The sequence below is a fragment of the Prinia subflava genome, chromosome 3, assembly GCF_021018805.1.
Source record: "Prinia subflava isolate CZ2003 ecotype Zambia chromosome 3, Cam_Psub_1.2, whole genome shotgun sequence".
NCBI classification, from domain to species: Eukaryota; Metazoa; Chordata; class Aves; order Passeriformes; family Cisticolidae; genus Prinia; species Prinia subflava.
The window spans coordinates 41,822,002-41,838,543 of record NC_086249.1 but is presented as its reverse complement, the minus strand read 5'-3'; the positions used below and the strand labels follow the sequence as shown (position 1 = coordinate 41,838,543).

At 35.0% G+C, this 16,542-nt stretch overlaps 1 protein-coding gene across 13 annotated transcripts in view; it reads left to right on the top strand.

The window, feature by feature from the left end:
• The first annotated feature begins 4,357 nt into the window (after positions 1–4,357).
• POSTN (periostin) overlaps positions 4,358–16,542 on the top strand; it is a 31,815-nt gene continuing 19,630 nt past the window's right edge. For 5 of the 13 annotated variants that reach the window (XM_063391965.1, XM_063391960.1, XM_063391964.1 and 2 more), the window contains exons 1-9: positions 4,358–4,710; positions 6,177–6,275; positions 10,250–10,314; positions 11,578–11,735; positions 12,376–12,540; positions 13,362–13,508; positions 14,374–14,515; positions 15,154–15,366; positions 15,525–15,659. In XM_063391965.1, coding sequence (XP_063248035.1) covers positions 4,589–4,710; positions 6,177–6,275; positions 10,250–10,314; positions 11,578–11,735; positions 12,376–12,540; positions 13,362–13,508; positions 14,374–14,515; positions 15,154–15,366; positions 15,525–15,659 — 1,246 coding nt within the window. In that variant the 5' untranslated portion in view covers positions 4,358–4,588. The remainder of the gene's footprint in view (positions 4,711–6,176; positions 6,276–10,249; positions 10,315–11,577; positions 11,736–12,375; positions 12,541–13,361; positions 13,509–14,373; positions 14,516–15,153; positions 15,367–15,524; positions 15,660–16,542) is intronic. The other 8 variants (XM_063391969.1, XM_063391961.1, XM_063391966.1 and 5 more) reach the window with 7 other exon arrangements.

The following is a 16,542-nucleotide window of genomic DNA, read 5'->3' as shown; positions in this document are numbered from 1 at the left end:
TTGATTAACTAGAAGTGTGGTAAATATTACCTGTACTAGAATAGTTTAAATGAGCTTTGAAATCTCTAAAAGCTTTCCAGCAGAGTAAATAAGCATTTAATTGGGCCATTTAGGGTGCATATTACTGACAATTTGCTGTCATTTCAATGTCAACCAAAAATATGTTGTTTGTGAGGCATGTTCACTAACTAAATAAACTGGATGGCACTGGCAAACTCATAGGATTTTTCTTTATTTGCTTGTCTGTGATTTTTCCTTTAAGCACTGAAAAATGGAGAGTGTAGACACACAGTGTAGTTCATTATCTTACCATCTAATTCCAGGGCAGCCTTAAAAAATTAGTGGTGCCCAACACAAATACCCTTGAAGCTTCAACCATGTCTTTGGGACCCTCTACTACATTCTCCTGCTGCCTGAATGACCTCTTTATATTAGTTTATTAGATATCAATGCTGTTTATTAGATATCAATCCTGTTGATTGGCTCCCTCAGCTCTCATCTCGCTGTTGCACTGACACTTGCCAAGTGCTTTACAAGCACAAGAAGTCCAGAGTGTGTCGAATTTTATCGCAGGCTGCCTTGTCAGAGGATGTGCTCATCCTCTAAGGAGGAAAACAACTGTTTGCCAATGGCAACAGCATCACCTGCTGTTGGATGAGAAATCAACATTCCTTTTTCCTGAGCAATTACTTAATTTTTCAAAGGTAACTGAACTGAATATGCAGATGAGGAATCAGGCCAAATAATTCATGTTTACTGCTCTATTTTTTAAAATTTTACCGTGTGCACATTACAATTCATATGTTGGGATTTCTAGTGTCACTTTGATGCAGAGAAAGCAGAATATTTTGATGTTTTAGGACATAGGCTTTTCCCAAAGCACATAAGAAGAATCAGTCCATACAATGAAAAACTTCGGAGAGATTTATTAGAAACCATCTTTCCCTGGGTTTTAAAATCAACATTAAATATTATAAATATAAATAAGGTCTTCTTTTAGAATAACATCTAGGAACCTTACAATTTAAATTTAATCATTATGCATTAAAATGATAGAATAAATTCATAATATACAAAAACATGGAGTATGTACATGATATTTTAAAATTCAGAAATATTTCTTCTTTCATCAAAATTTAGCTATAAAATAGCACTTTCTAAGAGATTGGGTAGATTTGACAGCTCCTGTTGACTTGCTTAAAACCAGACACCTACAGCTTCTGAGGATATCCAAAGATGAATGTTTCCTTACAGTGTAAAAGGAACCAAAATATTGATTAGTATCTACAGCTCTGAATCACCAGAACTTTGAGTGCTCATTTCTTTCTTTTTCCATTTCTTCTCTTCTAAATTCAGATGGCTATGTGCTATCTTTATGTTTCTACATCTAGCAATGCTTTCTGTGATTTAATTCCCATGCATGTTTATATATACATGCTATGTCACACACTCACTGGGTGATGTCATGAGGAAAATAATATGCAGCTTTTTTGATATAACCCCTAGTGTTGCTAAAACTTGGAAAGAGAATGTAATGAATAGAATAAGTTTAGTTACTGAAAAAAGGTAGAAATATGTGGAGAAAAAATGTTTGACAATGTGTGACAAATGAAATTTTAACTTTAATACAAAAATAATTTCTTTTCAGGAACATAATCCCTTTTATTAAGTCCTGAAGTAAATGACCTGAGAGAATTAAGTCCAGAATTAGTACTGGCTTCTTCCGAATCATATTGCTCTCATGTTGAGATTTTTATGGATTGGCTACAAATTACTAATAAACAAATGTTTCTGTTGCTTCGATTTGAGGTAAAAGAAATTATTCACAACTCTAAATATTGGAATTAAAAGAATTTGTATTATGTAGTTAAACTAATCCTCTTTAGAAACAATAAAAGGAATTGCTTATCATATAATAAATTCTTAGTGTACACACTTAACACAAATTTCAGAAAAAGACTTTACAGATTTCTCTCCACTAGAGGTCTCTAGAGAAATATAATAAACTGTTTAGAATAACAGATAGCTTAGACTTTGCTTCTTGACATTATTTGCATGTCCGGAAAGATGAAAATCAACATGTGTTCTATTCTTATTCCAGGTATTTCTTTGGATATACTCCTTCTGTTGTGGATAATAGATTCCTATTGCTACAATAATAATTCAAATTAATGAGGTGTTTAAATCTATTTTATAAATAGATATTTAGCATTCATAATTAAAACTTAAACATCACATCACTTAGGAAATATAATAGCACAAAGCATTTAGCTGAAGGAAGAAAAAAAACTAACTTGGCAGCTTGGTGGGTAGTCCACCTGCTAAATAAACAACAAATCAAAATAAATAAAGTATCAACAGGCACAGGTGAAAAAAGCATTGGCTAACTAGAGCAGTACTTGCGTTGACAAATTATAACATGATTACTCTGGCATGCAGTTCAGCATGCCATTATATCACAAGCAAAATATAACTTGATTCCAATATTGGTTTTTATATCTAGTTAAATACAAACATAAATGAGGAATAAAATTCATGTAGTTTGTTTTTCTTCTTTACGCTTTTTGTTTCGCTTTGTAATTACTAAAAGTTTTTACATTGAAAGTGTGCCATTTTTCTTGGGTTGGTATTTTCAAGAAAGTAATCTCCACTAAAAGATGAGCTTTATCCATTTTAGGATCTGTGCATTTATACAGCACTCACCAGAATAACTCATTCAGGAATATAAATAATTTTCCAGAAAATGAAGCCTTTGTTCATTATTTTATTTCCTTATGCTACTTTATTTTGATGAATTTAACCTCTGCATTTACTATTTTTTGCTAACACTTGCCTCATTAAATATAGTATAATGATGTCACCAGGCTTATTATTTAATTGGATTATTATTATTATTATTAAGTTGGATTATAGCCCATCGTACTCAATGCAGAGAACAAACACCATTCTCTGAGATTTGAGGTAGGGTCACTAATCAGAAAAGGAAAACTATGGAAAGAAAAATGGTTGCCCTGCTCAGATTGCTCCACCATTAACTGTGGTGGATAGCTCTGTAAACAAAACTCAATGCATGCAGCAGCATTAATTGCTACTTTTCCTTTTGGTGCTACATGGTAAGTGTGGAAAAGAACAACCTGAGCTATGCTGAGATCTCAGAGATGAGGGAGGGACTCGTGAGAAGACAGGTTACTGGGACAGTCCTGGGACTCTCTGAAGTTTTCCAAGTTAATTTTAGAGTGTATCTTCTGATTTTTTCACCTTTAAATTGAGAACTGCAAAGACTATTCAACTAAGGCCAATTAGCAGCTTGAAATATCACAGCTAGGCACTTAAGAGGTGATATTTCTCAGAGTAGTTCTTGCTGCAAAGACCAGAAAGAAATAAAAAGCTCTGAGAATAAGAGCACAGCACTGATATTCTCCTAAAGCTTGTTATATGAAATCACAGAATTGACCCATCACCTCCATCAGTGGATCTGTCAGTGAAGTTTAAGGCATGGAGTTCATCCATCAAGAGGTACTGACACTTCCATGAGTTATCTTGAGGTTTTTGCAAGTTGGGTATATAGAGGTCACAACAGAGCAGAAGCCCACACACCATTTAACTGAATGTCACTACTCTCAATCTTAGAAACTATGAAGTGTTATGCAAACGCATCTATATAAATGGCAGATTTTTTTCCTTGACATGAAAATTTCAAACTCCTGGACTGCAGTCCAAACACCAACTGTCCCTGGAGCCTTAAGACTATCCCTTTATAGGAGGCTTGATCCTGTCACTTCTGCCTCAGTTTCCTCAGTTACAGCTCAGAATTACATTTTCCATTTACTTCAAAGAGGCTTTGAGGACTGACTAATAAGTACAGAAAGGTACACATTCAAATTTTCAGATACTCTGTGATCTTGATATGATATGTAATCGTATGTTACATAAAGTGTTATGTAACAGTATTTGTTATCATTAGAATTAAAATGAATATTTAAACTAATACTGCATTTGATTGAGTGACTACTTCATAATCAGAATGTGTATTAATAGAGCTTTTTTTTTTTCTTAAGACAAAAATTCTATTCCAGGTCATAGGCAACTGTATTTGAAACTTTCATCAACTTCACTAGTTACACAGCTCATAGTTGCTAACTGTGAGCACATGGAAAACAAAGGAGAGCAATGCAGTTCTTATGGGAACAGACAACAGCTTCCTCTGGGTTTGAATAAAACCACACGCAATGATCATGACCTCTGGATGCCTCAGCGCTATAAATACTAAACCATAACTCAAAGTCGAAACTTCTCAAACTCTCTCTGTTGTTGTGTCAGCAGAATAAAATGTTAAGCCTTCTGTAATAAGGAAGAAATTAATCAATTGGGGATTAAAAGAAACCATTTACATGGTTAATGTATGGTGCTGATTTAGGTTACCGAAGCTGGCAGCAAAAGCTGCTGTGCTAAGGGGGGTGGTACAAAGTTTCAGGTTGATCCTGTGGTTCCCTCCCACCACCTTCTAACATGTATATAAATTGTCAGCTCTCCAGACCGTTTGCCAGTTCTCTCTTCTAGACTTGACAGAAGCAGCAGAGGACTAAAGATGAAGATTTTTTTCTTATTCACCTTTTCAGCTTTTTTGTTGTCTGTTTTTGAACAAGCAGCTGCTTATGCTCACTATGACAAGATTTTAACTCATAGTAGAATAAGGGCACGGGACCAGGGGTAAGTAACTGTCTTTTATTTCTAATTTAAAAGGAAGCTTGTTAATCTTTATTCTTCCTTTTCTTCTAGCATTACATTATATGTAATGTTTCACTGAATTTTTACTGTCATTCAAGTAGAATTTTCTTTTAAATTCATTTTTCAAGAATTGTTGCTGAATAAAAGGCTTTTCACAGAGTTTTAAAAGGAGACCAAATACTGTTAAACTTCAAAAGATGGAAAGAAATCTGAAATCAACACTTGTCAATGGGTAAAATGTGATTCAGAATCACCAAAATTAATTTTAGTTCATAGGTATTGTAATGGAATATCAGAAATGTTTAATGTTTGTTTTCAAACTTTTGCAGAGCTGATAGCTATCCACAGTATTTTCTCTCTTTATTCCATCCTGATGAAAATCATGAACTCTTTAAATATTTTCTAATAGGGGAATATATACTGGGAATCTTTTGTGAAACTTCTGTTCCCAATAGAGCAATGCAACAAGCTGCTCAGCAGGGCTTCCAAAAGGCAATGCTTACAAGCCAGGCTGCTTGGAGACATGGAAATAATTTGAACAGCTGGTGTCAGGGAAACACATGTGCCTAAAGATATTTTCCTCTAGTCTTCTTAAGCAAAAAACATTCTGTGAATAAGAGTTGTTTACCATCCTATTTTCTCACTGCCTGCTACACATAAACACTTTTCAAGTAAAAAAGCTCCCTGGCTTCCCAGTGATGTAAAGTATACATTCTAACTTCTGAACAGATGCATTTTTTTAAATTTATGCTTCTTTTTAATGAAGAAGCTTACAAATTAGGGATGAAATGCCCTTGCTCCATGGAATTTGACCATAAAAAATTCATCTTTTTACACCACCATGCTAAGGAATTCCTCCTCTAAAGTCTGTGACTCCTTTTATTTACATGCGAATTTACCCTTTGGTCTCCAGTAATTCCCAGAATGTTTATTTAGGTGCCTGCGGTACTCAAAATGGTTGGTAATCAAAATAGCTGATTGATTTACAGAAGACAGGGCTTCTTTCTCTATAAAGAACAAGGCACTTTTCTACCCCATCTCCCCACGACCTTCAGCTGCACAGATGTGTAAAAGACAAAAACTTTAATGAAAAGAGCCTCATGGTATCCACTGGTCCCTGGTGGCTGGTAATTCGCTTCACAGAGGGAAGGGAGAAATGCACATCAAGGCTTGCCTAGGCACAGCTGGTGATCAGTGCCCACCAGAGGCACAGGGTCAAACAGAATGAAGGGGAAGCTTCTGTCGCTGCGGGGAGGGTGGACTCGCCAAGGAATCCAGCTGGGTAGTCCCAAGAGCTTGCACTGTGGCTACTTCAAAACACACCTGTCCTGGAAACTGAACCCAGATGTTATTTCCTTACTCGACAGGAAGAGTATTTGCTTTTATTTCGTGTAGAATTTTTCTCGTACAAAAATCTCTTTTTAAAATGTTTCTCTCTGTACCCACAGCCCAAATGTCTGTGCTCTTCAGCAAGTTATGGGAACAAAAAAGAAATACTTCAGCACTTGCAGAAACTGGTACCAGCAAGCCATCTGTGGAAAGAAAGCGTAAGTATGCTCTGCTTCCAAACTATTCTCCATTGACTGAGATAATAAAATGTACCATTAGAAAACTCCTTTTCTCACAGACAAACTAATTGCTTAAAATTTATATTAGAATCTTTACTTCTCCTCCAGGTGGCATTGCAATACTGACTTCCCCTTTCCTTCTCTGGGCACACTGCAACTCATCCAAAATATATCACCTTCTCAGTAAAGTCTGCCATACTACTGACAACTTTGGCACTAAATTTTATTCCATCGCAGACACATTAGGAAGAGGGGTATTTCCTGAAAATGCTTAGAGTGGAACTTGAATATTCTCACAGGCAGTTTTGGAAAGCAAACTACTTCTGTGGTTTTATTCCTAGATAGATGTCATGTCTTCCCATGGAAGAAAGTCTGCTCTCAGAATGAATCTGAGGGAGTTCATTATTTTGCCAAGCTCCAGAAGCAAAATGTGTTGAGCAGTGATAGATAAATTCATGTGTTAGGAAAAATAGTTTGAAGTAATAGGCAGTTTAGACTCATCAAACTGAAGTCACATGGAGACTTAGTTCTCCTCATGACTAGAATTCAGAGGAATGTTAGTTGTAAAACATTTTACAAATCCTGTGCAAGGCCCCAAGAAGTCTAAGACAGCCAAACAGAGGATGACATTGAGCAGTGGGACTGGGTGGATTTGGTCATGACAGTCTGCACAAAATTATGACCTGCCCTTCCCCTTGCATTTTAAACTCTTTACCATTGTACAAGGACTCACAGAGCAAGGTTAGATGAGGAAAAGGATGTGTGTGAGAATAACTTGAGTCATAGAACTCCTGAGGGTTGTTTGAGGGGTTTTTGTGGTTATAATAAAGAATCTGTTATGAATTAGTCTTAGCCATCACTGAGTTTTATACTCTGCATACTAAAACCAGAAATACAGACAAGACTTAAGAGGTTACTCCAATAAGAATGCTAATGTAAATGACAACAGCTATTCTCATGTCAATATCTCCACATTAACAAGTCCTCCCTAACTTATTTCTACAAAACGCTGAAAGTTTTTATTACATGCAATTCCCATTTACAATGGGAGTGTAACATACAAATTTCTTAAAATCAGCATTTGTTGGACCAAAAGTCTTTCCACTGTTCCTCAGCAGTATTTTATCTCCATGCCAGCAAGAAGTAGAAACAGATGAGTCACAGAGCTGATTTGAATAAACTGAAAACTGGCTCTATTAGCCAAGAATAACAAGGATTAAGGTAGTGCTGTTCTGTCTTTTTCCTTTGGAATATACTTCTTTGGATGAGGTCAGGACAGTGTTGTACTAAAAAAACCAAAACCAAAACCAAAACCTAAATAACACCAAGATGAACAAGGATGCAAAGCCCGCCAAAACCTCAAGAATGCAACATTGGTTTCTTATCTGTATAATTGCATTCTTTCTTTCTTCTTTTGGCCACAGGCTTATACTGAACTAGTAGGGATGCATATGAGGATAATTTCTGGTCTGGTCTGAGGTGGTACTTCCCCTGTATGCTGTGCCTACACACAGGTGGTACTGAGGAACTGCACCTTGCACCGAGTTTTATCTGGTTCTTGACTTATTGTGGGATGATACTCCATACAAATCTCTTTTCTCCCATCCCATCTTTCTTACCTTTTGGGCACAGCTAAAGAACTTTCTAACTGCAGAAAACTGTATGGGAACATGAATAATATAAGTAGGAACTTGATAACTGAAAAGAGGCCTGGGCTGTGCATAACAAGATACGTGGTAAGAAAGGCACTGACCTTGTAATGCTTGGCTGAAGAAGCATTTTCTTCTTAACTATGTTCTTCAGCCAATTTTCTGTCTTTCATTAATTGTATCACTGTTGGATGTGGTATGAGGATTAAACTTGCCATATCTTACTCTATGCTTATAACTCAGCTGCCTCTTTCCTTTTTCCAAAAGCTAATTAAACTGCAATTTTTCATAGCTTCCCATGGGATGAGGGGGAAAGATTTTCTATTTCAGGGGAGGAAAAAATATTTTCTCATGACAAAGCAGTTCACACAGTTAGGAGAGCATTTTGATTCCTAGTCTGCAACACAATTTTTTAATCAGATAATCAGATTATTATGTTTTTATTATTAGCTTCTGGCAAGGATGCAGTAACGACTAAGAGTAAAAGGTTTATCATTAGTATAAAAATCTAAAGTGTACGCTATCCATGCATTCCCAAGAACAAGTCTTGAGTGAATTGCTTTAAAGAAAGAGATGTACTAAAAGAACTATACAAATACTTTCAATATAAGGCTTTTCAGTTGAAGACATGCACATGGCAAAAGGGTGAATATGTCATGTATGTATATGCATGTCAGGGAATGGAGAAAAAATATTTTTGTAGTATGGAGAAATAAAAGACTGTGTTTAAAAAAATAATCATCATCACCACCTCTATCAGATTGCTCTCTTTTATGGAATAATAATCCTCGCTTTTTCAATCATGCTGTTTATTAGTTTATTTTTCTTCCAGTCTACTTTATTTTGAAATCTCTTGAAGCAGTTTGGATATTGAAGATATTAAGTCCAACTTTTCATTTGAATAAGCTGTTCATTTTAATGTGGTTGTGGTTAACTTTTTGTCAGCTTTAAACTATATAACACGAGAGAAATGTACTCAGCTGCCACCAAAGATTCTGTAAACCAAAATCTGGACTGCAGTGGTTAAAGACCCAGCAAAAACCTTAAAGGAATTAGTGTTCAGAACTTTTGAACTGCCAACATCAGCCACACCTATAAAAATGTATATCTATTATGTAAAAAGTGATGTCATTGTGGTATACCATACACTGTACACTGTACCATATTTTGAAAAATAATATCTAGAGTTCAGTGTATGAAATTTCTTCCAAGGAGCCAAAGTTACCTCTGTGGTAACATCAGTGAATTTGCACTTCCCTGTAAAAGAGGAGAATTTTTCAAACAGAGCAATGGTAGAACTCTTATTTCTGTTTATTAATTAAGAAGACATCAGATCTTATAAGAAACACAATGTTAAAACATTACATAAACATTACATTATAGAATCATCATTCAGCCCTGGTTTGCTGTTATATGTAGCTTACATGTGTTTGAGAATGAGTATGTTATAGACTATCTTATATGAGACTATTTATAATTATATAACATTTCCTGGCCCCTGGCAATGCTGAAGTCCTTGTATGCTGTGATGACATGCTTTTTAAACTCTGATTTGATTTCTTGTATTCTGGCTTTCATCATCATTACATTTACCTGTGAACTTTCCCTTGTGTCCATCCATCCAGTTTTTAGTGACTTCCTTCTTTATAACCAGTTTCATGTCTGTTCCTAATTTCAGTTTCAGTTCTGTCCCTCATTCCTGACCTTCTTCAAATTCCTCCTTGAAAAACAGAGGCTCTCTTATCCCACTTTTTAACTCTGTACAATGCACAGGACCTTCTCTGAAATATTTTTTTAATTCCCAAAACCAGTATGTAGGTGACCTCATGTAGTTCTGTCACTTTAATTTCTATTCTGCTCATTTAAATTTGTTGTTTTCCTTTACAACCCTTTACAACGCAGCCAGGATATTATTTTAATATCCTCATCTTCTTTTCCTCTTTATTCAATGTCATAATCTGTTCAACACACAATAGATAAATGTTCTTCAGCTGCTGTTCTAGTCACATCATCTTTTGGTAACTCTTTATGAGTACCATAAGCCCACCCATGTTCTCTCCCAATGCTTAAATTTAATGATGGCGTTAATTTTTTAAGTTCAAAAACTTTATATTTAGTAAAATATGACCAATTTTTAATCAATACAAAAAAGGCTGAATGACAAAAAAAAAAAAAAAAGGCTGAATGTTTGGAGAGTATGCGCTAGCAATTAAAATTTGATAATAAAAAGTAAATTAGACTTAGCTGATATTAGTTTATTTATCCTGTATATTATTTAATTGTGCTTTTGTCTACATCCCACAGAACTGTCTTATATGAGTGCTGTCCTGGCTATATGAAGATGGATGGTACAAGAGGATGTCCTGCAGGTACAAGGTTATTTTCTTATTGATAAGTCAGCATATGGAAAGTATTACAATTAGAGCAGAGTTTCAAAGGTGGTCATCACGACAAATGATTGCCTCTTTTTAAGAAGTGCTGCCTAAGAACTCACAGCTTCATTTGGATACAGCAAACACAGTCAAAAATCAGCTAGCACTCAATTTGATCATAGAGTTTAGGTTGAATTTTCCAGCTCCTTCCAGATTCTGAACTGGTGAGAATTGATAGCGTCTTCGGTTCCCAAAGCTGCCAACGAAGAACCCTAATTCCTATTCCCATCAAATCCGAGACTAGTCTACAGCACACTGGTGTGGTCAGAAAGCCAGGACACAAGATGGAGCATATCTAAGTTTTGTATTTTCCTTTTGCTGAAAAAACTTGAATCTAATTTGCCTAAAGAGTCTTATGGCCTTTATCAAAGAAAGAGTGCAAATAAAGACAGAAATTCTTCATCTCTCCTATTTATGGTGCTCTGCTTTGTAAAAATAAAACTAATTGCAGCAGGAAAGCGTAGTATGAGAAGGAGTACATTCCATAGTTTTTGATCCCTATATCTGAAATTATCCTTTTATGTTCAATAATGCAGAGTTAAGTTTGTGTAGATAAATTAATCTCCCTTCAGACACTGACATGAGGATGAGATCAGTCATACATTAGAATTGCCTCTTCTTCTCCATAGCCATAAAAAGAGCCAAGAACCATTAGATTGCATGCAAATGTCTCACTTGTAGATGCCTAAAATTAGGAGAGATGAATGCTGTTCTCATGTAGCCATATTTTAACTGTGAGACTATGGCCATTCTTACTCTTTGGATGAATCAGTATATTCATAAACCAGACACTGGAAGAAGAATAAGAGGCCTCATAGAAAGAATTCTGGTCCATTGTGACCAAATGAGATGCACTCCATTGAAATTTTTGTGATTATAAATTGATAGTGTCCCATTTCATGTTGGGTAGACACAAAATACAACAGCTCTTCTAAAGGAAACTTTACAGTTTAGTAAATACTCAGTATTGTTTGATTTAATTTTTCGTTTGGAAAAACACAAAAAAGCAATAGTAAGCAGATGTGCTTAGATGATTTTTGAGTATATTGACAATGAAATTTTTTCGTCTAAACATGTTGTTTAATACTGACTTAAAGAGTTTCAGAACCATTATGCATCCAAAAGACACAAAGAAAATTTGATTGTGATAAACTGGGGGACTGAGGAGTTTACAGTGTTCTTACCTCATGTTTATTTTAGTTGCCCCTATCGATCATGTGTACGGCACACTTGGTATTGTGGGAGCCACCTCCACACAGCGATACTCTGACATATCAAAGCTGAGAGAAGAGATTGAGGGACGAGGATCGTTCACTTTCTTTGCACCAAGCAATGAAGCCTGGGACCAATTAGATTCAGTAAGTGTGTGTGTACATGTGTTTCTGTGTGCATGTGAATGAGTTAAACCTTTTAGCTGAAGCACCTAGTGTGGGATAAATTAGGCTGGAAACAATGTCAAGATTTTAGACATAGAAGGACATAATAAAAGTAATAATGAAATAATCTACATGTTTAACACACATTTCTGGAGCTAGAGAGGCTGGGTTTACTTTCAGGAGTACTAAGAAACTGTAATTGCTTCTTATTTAAGCACTTGCTAGACACATATTAGTATTGTTAATTTTATTGACATGGTTTTGGGTAAACGCCCAGGAATTCCAGAAGCTGCATGGTGTATGGCTGTAACTCAGGTGTCCTTCTTTTAGTAATGATTTTACTAAATTTTTTAGTAATTCAATAAATATTGAGCTAAAGCTCCTCCAGTGTGGACTTGTCTGTGATGCAGCCTCATCTTCCATTTGTGACCAAATCAGACTTAATGATCATTTAAGTAGAGCCAGATTTATAGGCATCACAGTTGTCTTCCCTCACAGATGCTGAATATGTTGAAAGCATATACTGAGATAAAACAATACATACCTTTTTCTGAGTGGAAGAATAGAATGTTTTGAAGCTTCCAATTAATTAAATTTCTTTTTTTTTTTTTTTTTTCTTCAGGAAATTCACAGGAATTTGGTTGACAATGTAAATATCGAACTGTATAATGCTCTCCACCACCACATGTTAAACAAGCGAATGTTGACAAAAGATCTTAAGGATGGCATGACCCTGGTGTCTATGTATGATGGCCAGAAATTGCTTATTAACCATTATCCTAATGGGGTAAGTCTATTCTCTTTTTTCCCCCCTAAGATATGTGTTTAATTGTAGCCTTTATTTCCTTCATTTCATTATATAACTAAGAGAATATATTATCAAAAGGTTACCATCTACCAAGTCAGTTACCACTGAAAAAAAATGAATATTCTCTTGAAGAACTTTTGACTCCTGTGTAGAATAATCACTAAGAAAGAATAAATAAACATAGGGCTGTTAGAAATCAAAATTCAAATGAAATGCACCTTCTTCATAAAAGACAAAGCCTTTTGTGGTCAAAATATATGATCATAATAAATTTATGCCAAACCTTCTATTAATTTTCATAGTTTTGCTAAATAATATAAATCAGATATTTTATTTGAATTTGAGTGCATGGTAGAAACACTGGAGATTGTAGGAAACATACATCCATTATTTGTCTAGAAAAAAATATTTTTTATAAATTCTAGAAACCTCCCAGTTAAGTCACTCATCTTTGTTGTCTTAAATGCATCAAAATGTCTGTTTGTCTACAAGTTGCATCACTAAAAAACAATGCAATCACCATATTAGCCAGATAAGAAAATTAAATCAGAATAATTACAGTAAGAAATTAAATATGAATATGAAATCAACATAACCTGAATAAATCTGCTGCTATCCTTCTAGAAGCTTAGTCAAACTTCCAAATCATACAAGGCTTTACTTCAAATTTTGAAAACAAACCTGAAATAACAGTGAATGCACAATGTATAGTACCTACATTGCCAGTCCTTGAGAGTCAGGTTCCAAGCTTGTGATCAGATTAATGCCTAATCTTCTACTACTTGATTCTTCAAATATAGGTTGTTACTGTTAACTGTGCCAGGATCATCCATGGCAACCAGATCGCTACCAATGGCGTTGTCCATGTCGTTGATCGGGTCCTGACTGCTGTTGGAAACACCATTCAGGATTTCATTGAAGTTGAGGATGATCTTTCATCATTTAGAGTAAGTGGACAAAAAAACCCCACTCTTAACTGGTTTTTTATTCCTCCTTTATTTGTTTGATACCTGGAAATAAGAAGGGTTAGCTCAGTAAGAGAGAGAAATAAACTAAGAGCTCCAGGTAATATTGCAAATTAGCTATACAAAAAAGGTAACATCAACAGGACAGAATGTGTCCTTGTACATAAAATGTGTCTTCTCTTCAAGCACTGAGAAAATGAAATGTGAGCATGAAATTGCAGTGTCTGGCATTAGATAAATAATAACAATTTCAAAATAGATAATAAAAATTGGTAAAGACACCAAATAAATTTCAGAATCTGACTCATAGCAAGTTTTAGAGCACCAGCAGATGTACATAAGAATGATTTTTCTTGCACAGAGGAAGTATGATTAGAAATTTTCCAAGTTTCTAATTTTTCCATCTTCTGAAAAATGTGTCTGCACAGTATCATGGGATTTCATGCTGCATATTTAAAAAATATACCTTTGGTTTGCAAATAACTGTTGATCTTTTTCATTTTCCACCTCCTTAATAAATTCAAAAAGGTATTTTTAATGCAGAGACATAAAAGTGGAGAAGATCTCTGAATCACTCAAATCCAGTTTATGACAGTTACAGGCAACCACAACATTTAATCTCTTTAAAAAAACTTAATATAAAAAACAATGCTTTCTAGTTTTCAGTTAAAAAAAATCCTCTGTCAATTAATTTTTTTCATCTTTCTATAACATTCATGATCTATATTTTTAAAAAATTATGATCTCAGTCTAGTATTCAAGTATAGGCATGAGGTGAAACTAGACAGATAATGTGTTTTGGTAATATTTCAAATAATCAGCATTAAAACAAAAAATTATGTTTTAGGCTCCTGCCATTACATCAGGTGTCATGGATATTCTTGGAAGACCTGGTCATTACACACTCTTTGCTCCTACTAATGAAGCTTTTGAGAGACTTCCAAGGGGAGTTTTAGAAAGAATCATGGGTGACAAGGTGGCTTCTGAAGGTATTTAAACTTTTTTGCTAATGAGAAATATGTATGAGTGGATCAGCAGGCAGAAAATACATTATCCTTATAGCTTTGGAATTAAGCACCTCTACTTCCATGTGTGTAGGAGGAGTTACCTCTTCTGTCTCTAATTTTTCCATTTGCCTAAAGTGGATAGAAAGTAACTGAAAACTTAGTCCCCGAAACAGTTTAAAGGGAACTGTGAAAATATAGGCCCATTGACTTTCTAATAGTTCAGCTGTGTAGCTCTGATAGACATTCCTGTCCCTAGAAATTCACGGCTATCTGAATATGAAATTATCTCATATATTTATATGACAGAATATATTATGTTCTCTCATATAAAGCTATGAGTACAGTTTTGTACTCATAGGTCCTTTTGGAGAATATCATATGTAGTTACCAGCAGATAACCAATATAGTTTTAATAATACAAAGGATGCCAAATAGTTTTGACCATAAATGTTTTTTAGAGGCCTACGGTATCATTAAATTTAAATAAAGTATCTGTGAGTGAAATTAATTGAAAATAGTGTAGATGGAATAATTTATTCCACACCAATATGTGAATTATGCATATATGAATATATATCCAAACACCTACATCTATTAAATTCCTGCTCTTCTCTCTGCAGCTCTTGTGAAGTTCCATATATTGAATACTCTCCAGTGCTCAGAAGCCATCACAGGTGGAGCTGTCTTTGAAACCTTGGAAGGAAACACTGTTGAAGTTGGTTGTGATGGTGAAAGTCTGACTGTGAATGGAGTGAAAATGGTCAAACGCAAAGATATTGTGACAAGCAATGGCGTTATCCACCTCATTGATCAAGTGCTAATTCCTGATTCTGGTCAGTGATGTGTATGAAAAACTTGTTGCAATGAAGACATTTTCAATAACCTCACCCAGATTGCCTCAGATATACAGTTCTGGATAAGCATGGAGAATCCAAATCAGGAATAGGAAGCTATTGTGTGTTAATACCTTTTCTCAATTCTTTATTTGCAGCCAAACAAGTCATTGAGCTTGGGGGTGCTCAGCAGACTACATTTACGGACCTGGTGGCACAGCTAGGCCTGGCATCTTCTCTAAGGCCAGAAGGACAATACACTCTCCTGGCGCCTCTGAATGGTGCTTTCTCAGGTTAGTAGCCTTAAAAGACTACCAAAATAAACAAGAATGTATGCTACCCTGACAGTCTTCCAGGTAACCCCCAGTATTTGTTCTAAGTCTTTCTGGAAGAGCATCATAGACAAATAGAATGACTTCATCCTTTCAAATTACATTCCTTGTAGAAAGACAAAACAAGCCTAACTACCAGACTGCACAGCTTGTTTTCAGTCATATCACTTGCTAATGGAAATAGTAGTGCTAAAATAAGACACAAAATATGCACAGAAAGATTGTAGTAATGGAAAGATATTAATGAAGAGCCAATTTCCTTAATCTTTACATTACTTCCATTAAATTCAAAACTTATTTATTCTCAAAAAATGTATGCAGTTGTTTCATTCCAGCCAGCAGCTAAGTACCACACATCTACTTGATCACTCCCCTCTTTCCCCCACTCTGGGTTGGGGAGGAGAATTGGGGAAAAAAAAAGTTTAAAAAACTCATAGGTTTAGATAAGAACAATTTGCTAAGTGTAACAAAGTAAAACAATAATATTAATAGTACTAATATTAATAATAAGAATAGCAATAAAATAAATATAAACAAATATGAATATTATTGGAGCATGAATATAGATATGGATATAGATATGGATATAGATATGGATATAGATATAGATATATAGATATAGATATAAATACAAATATAGATATAAATACAAATATAGATATAAATACAAATATAGATATAAATGATATAAATATAAGATAATTAAAACCTTAAATAAACAGGTGATGCACGATACAATTACCCACTACCAACTGACCTATGCCCAGCCAGTGACTGGCACCTCCCAGCCAACTTCCCCTGGTTTATATACATGGTATGGCATTCTAGGGTATGGAACACTCCT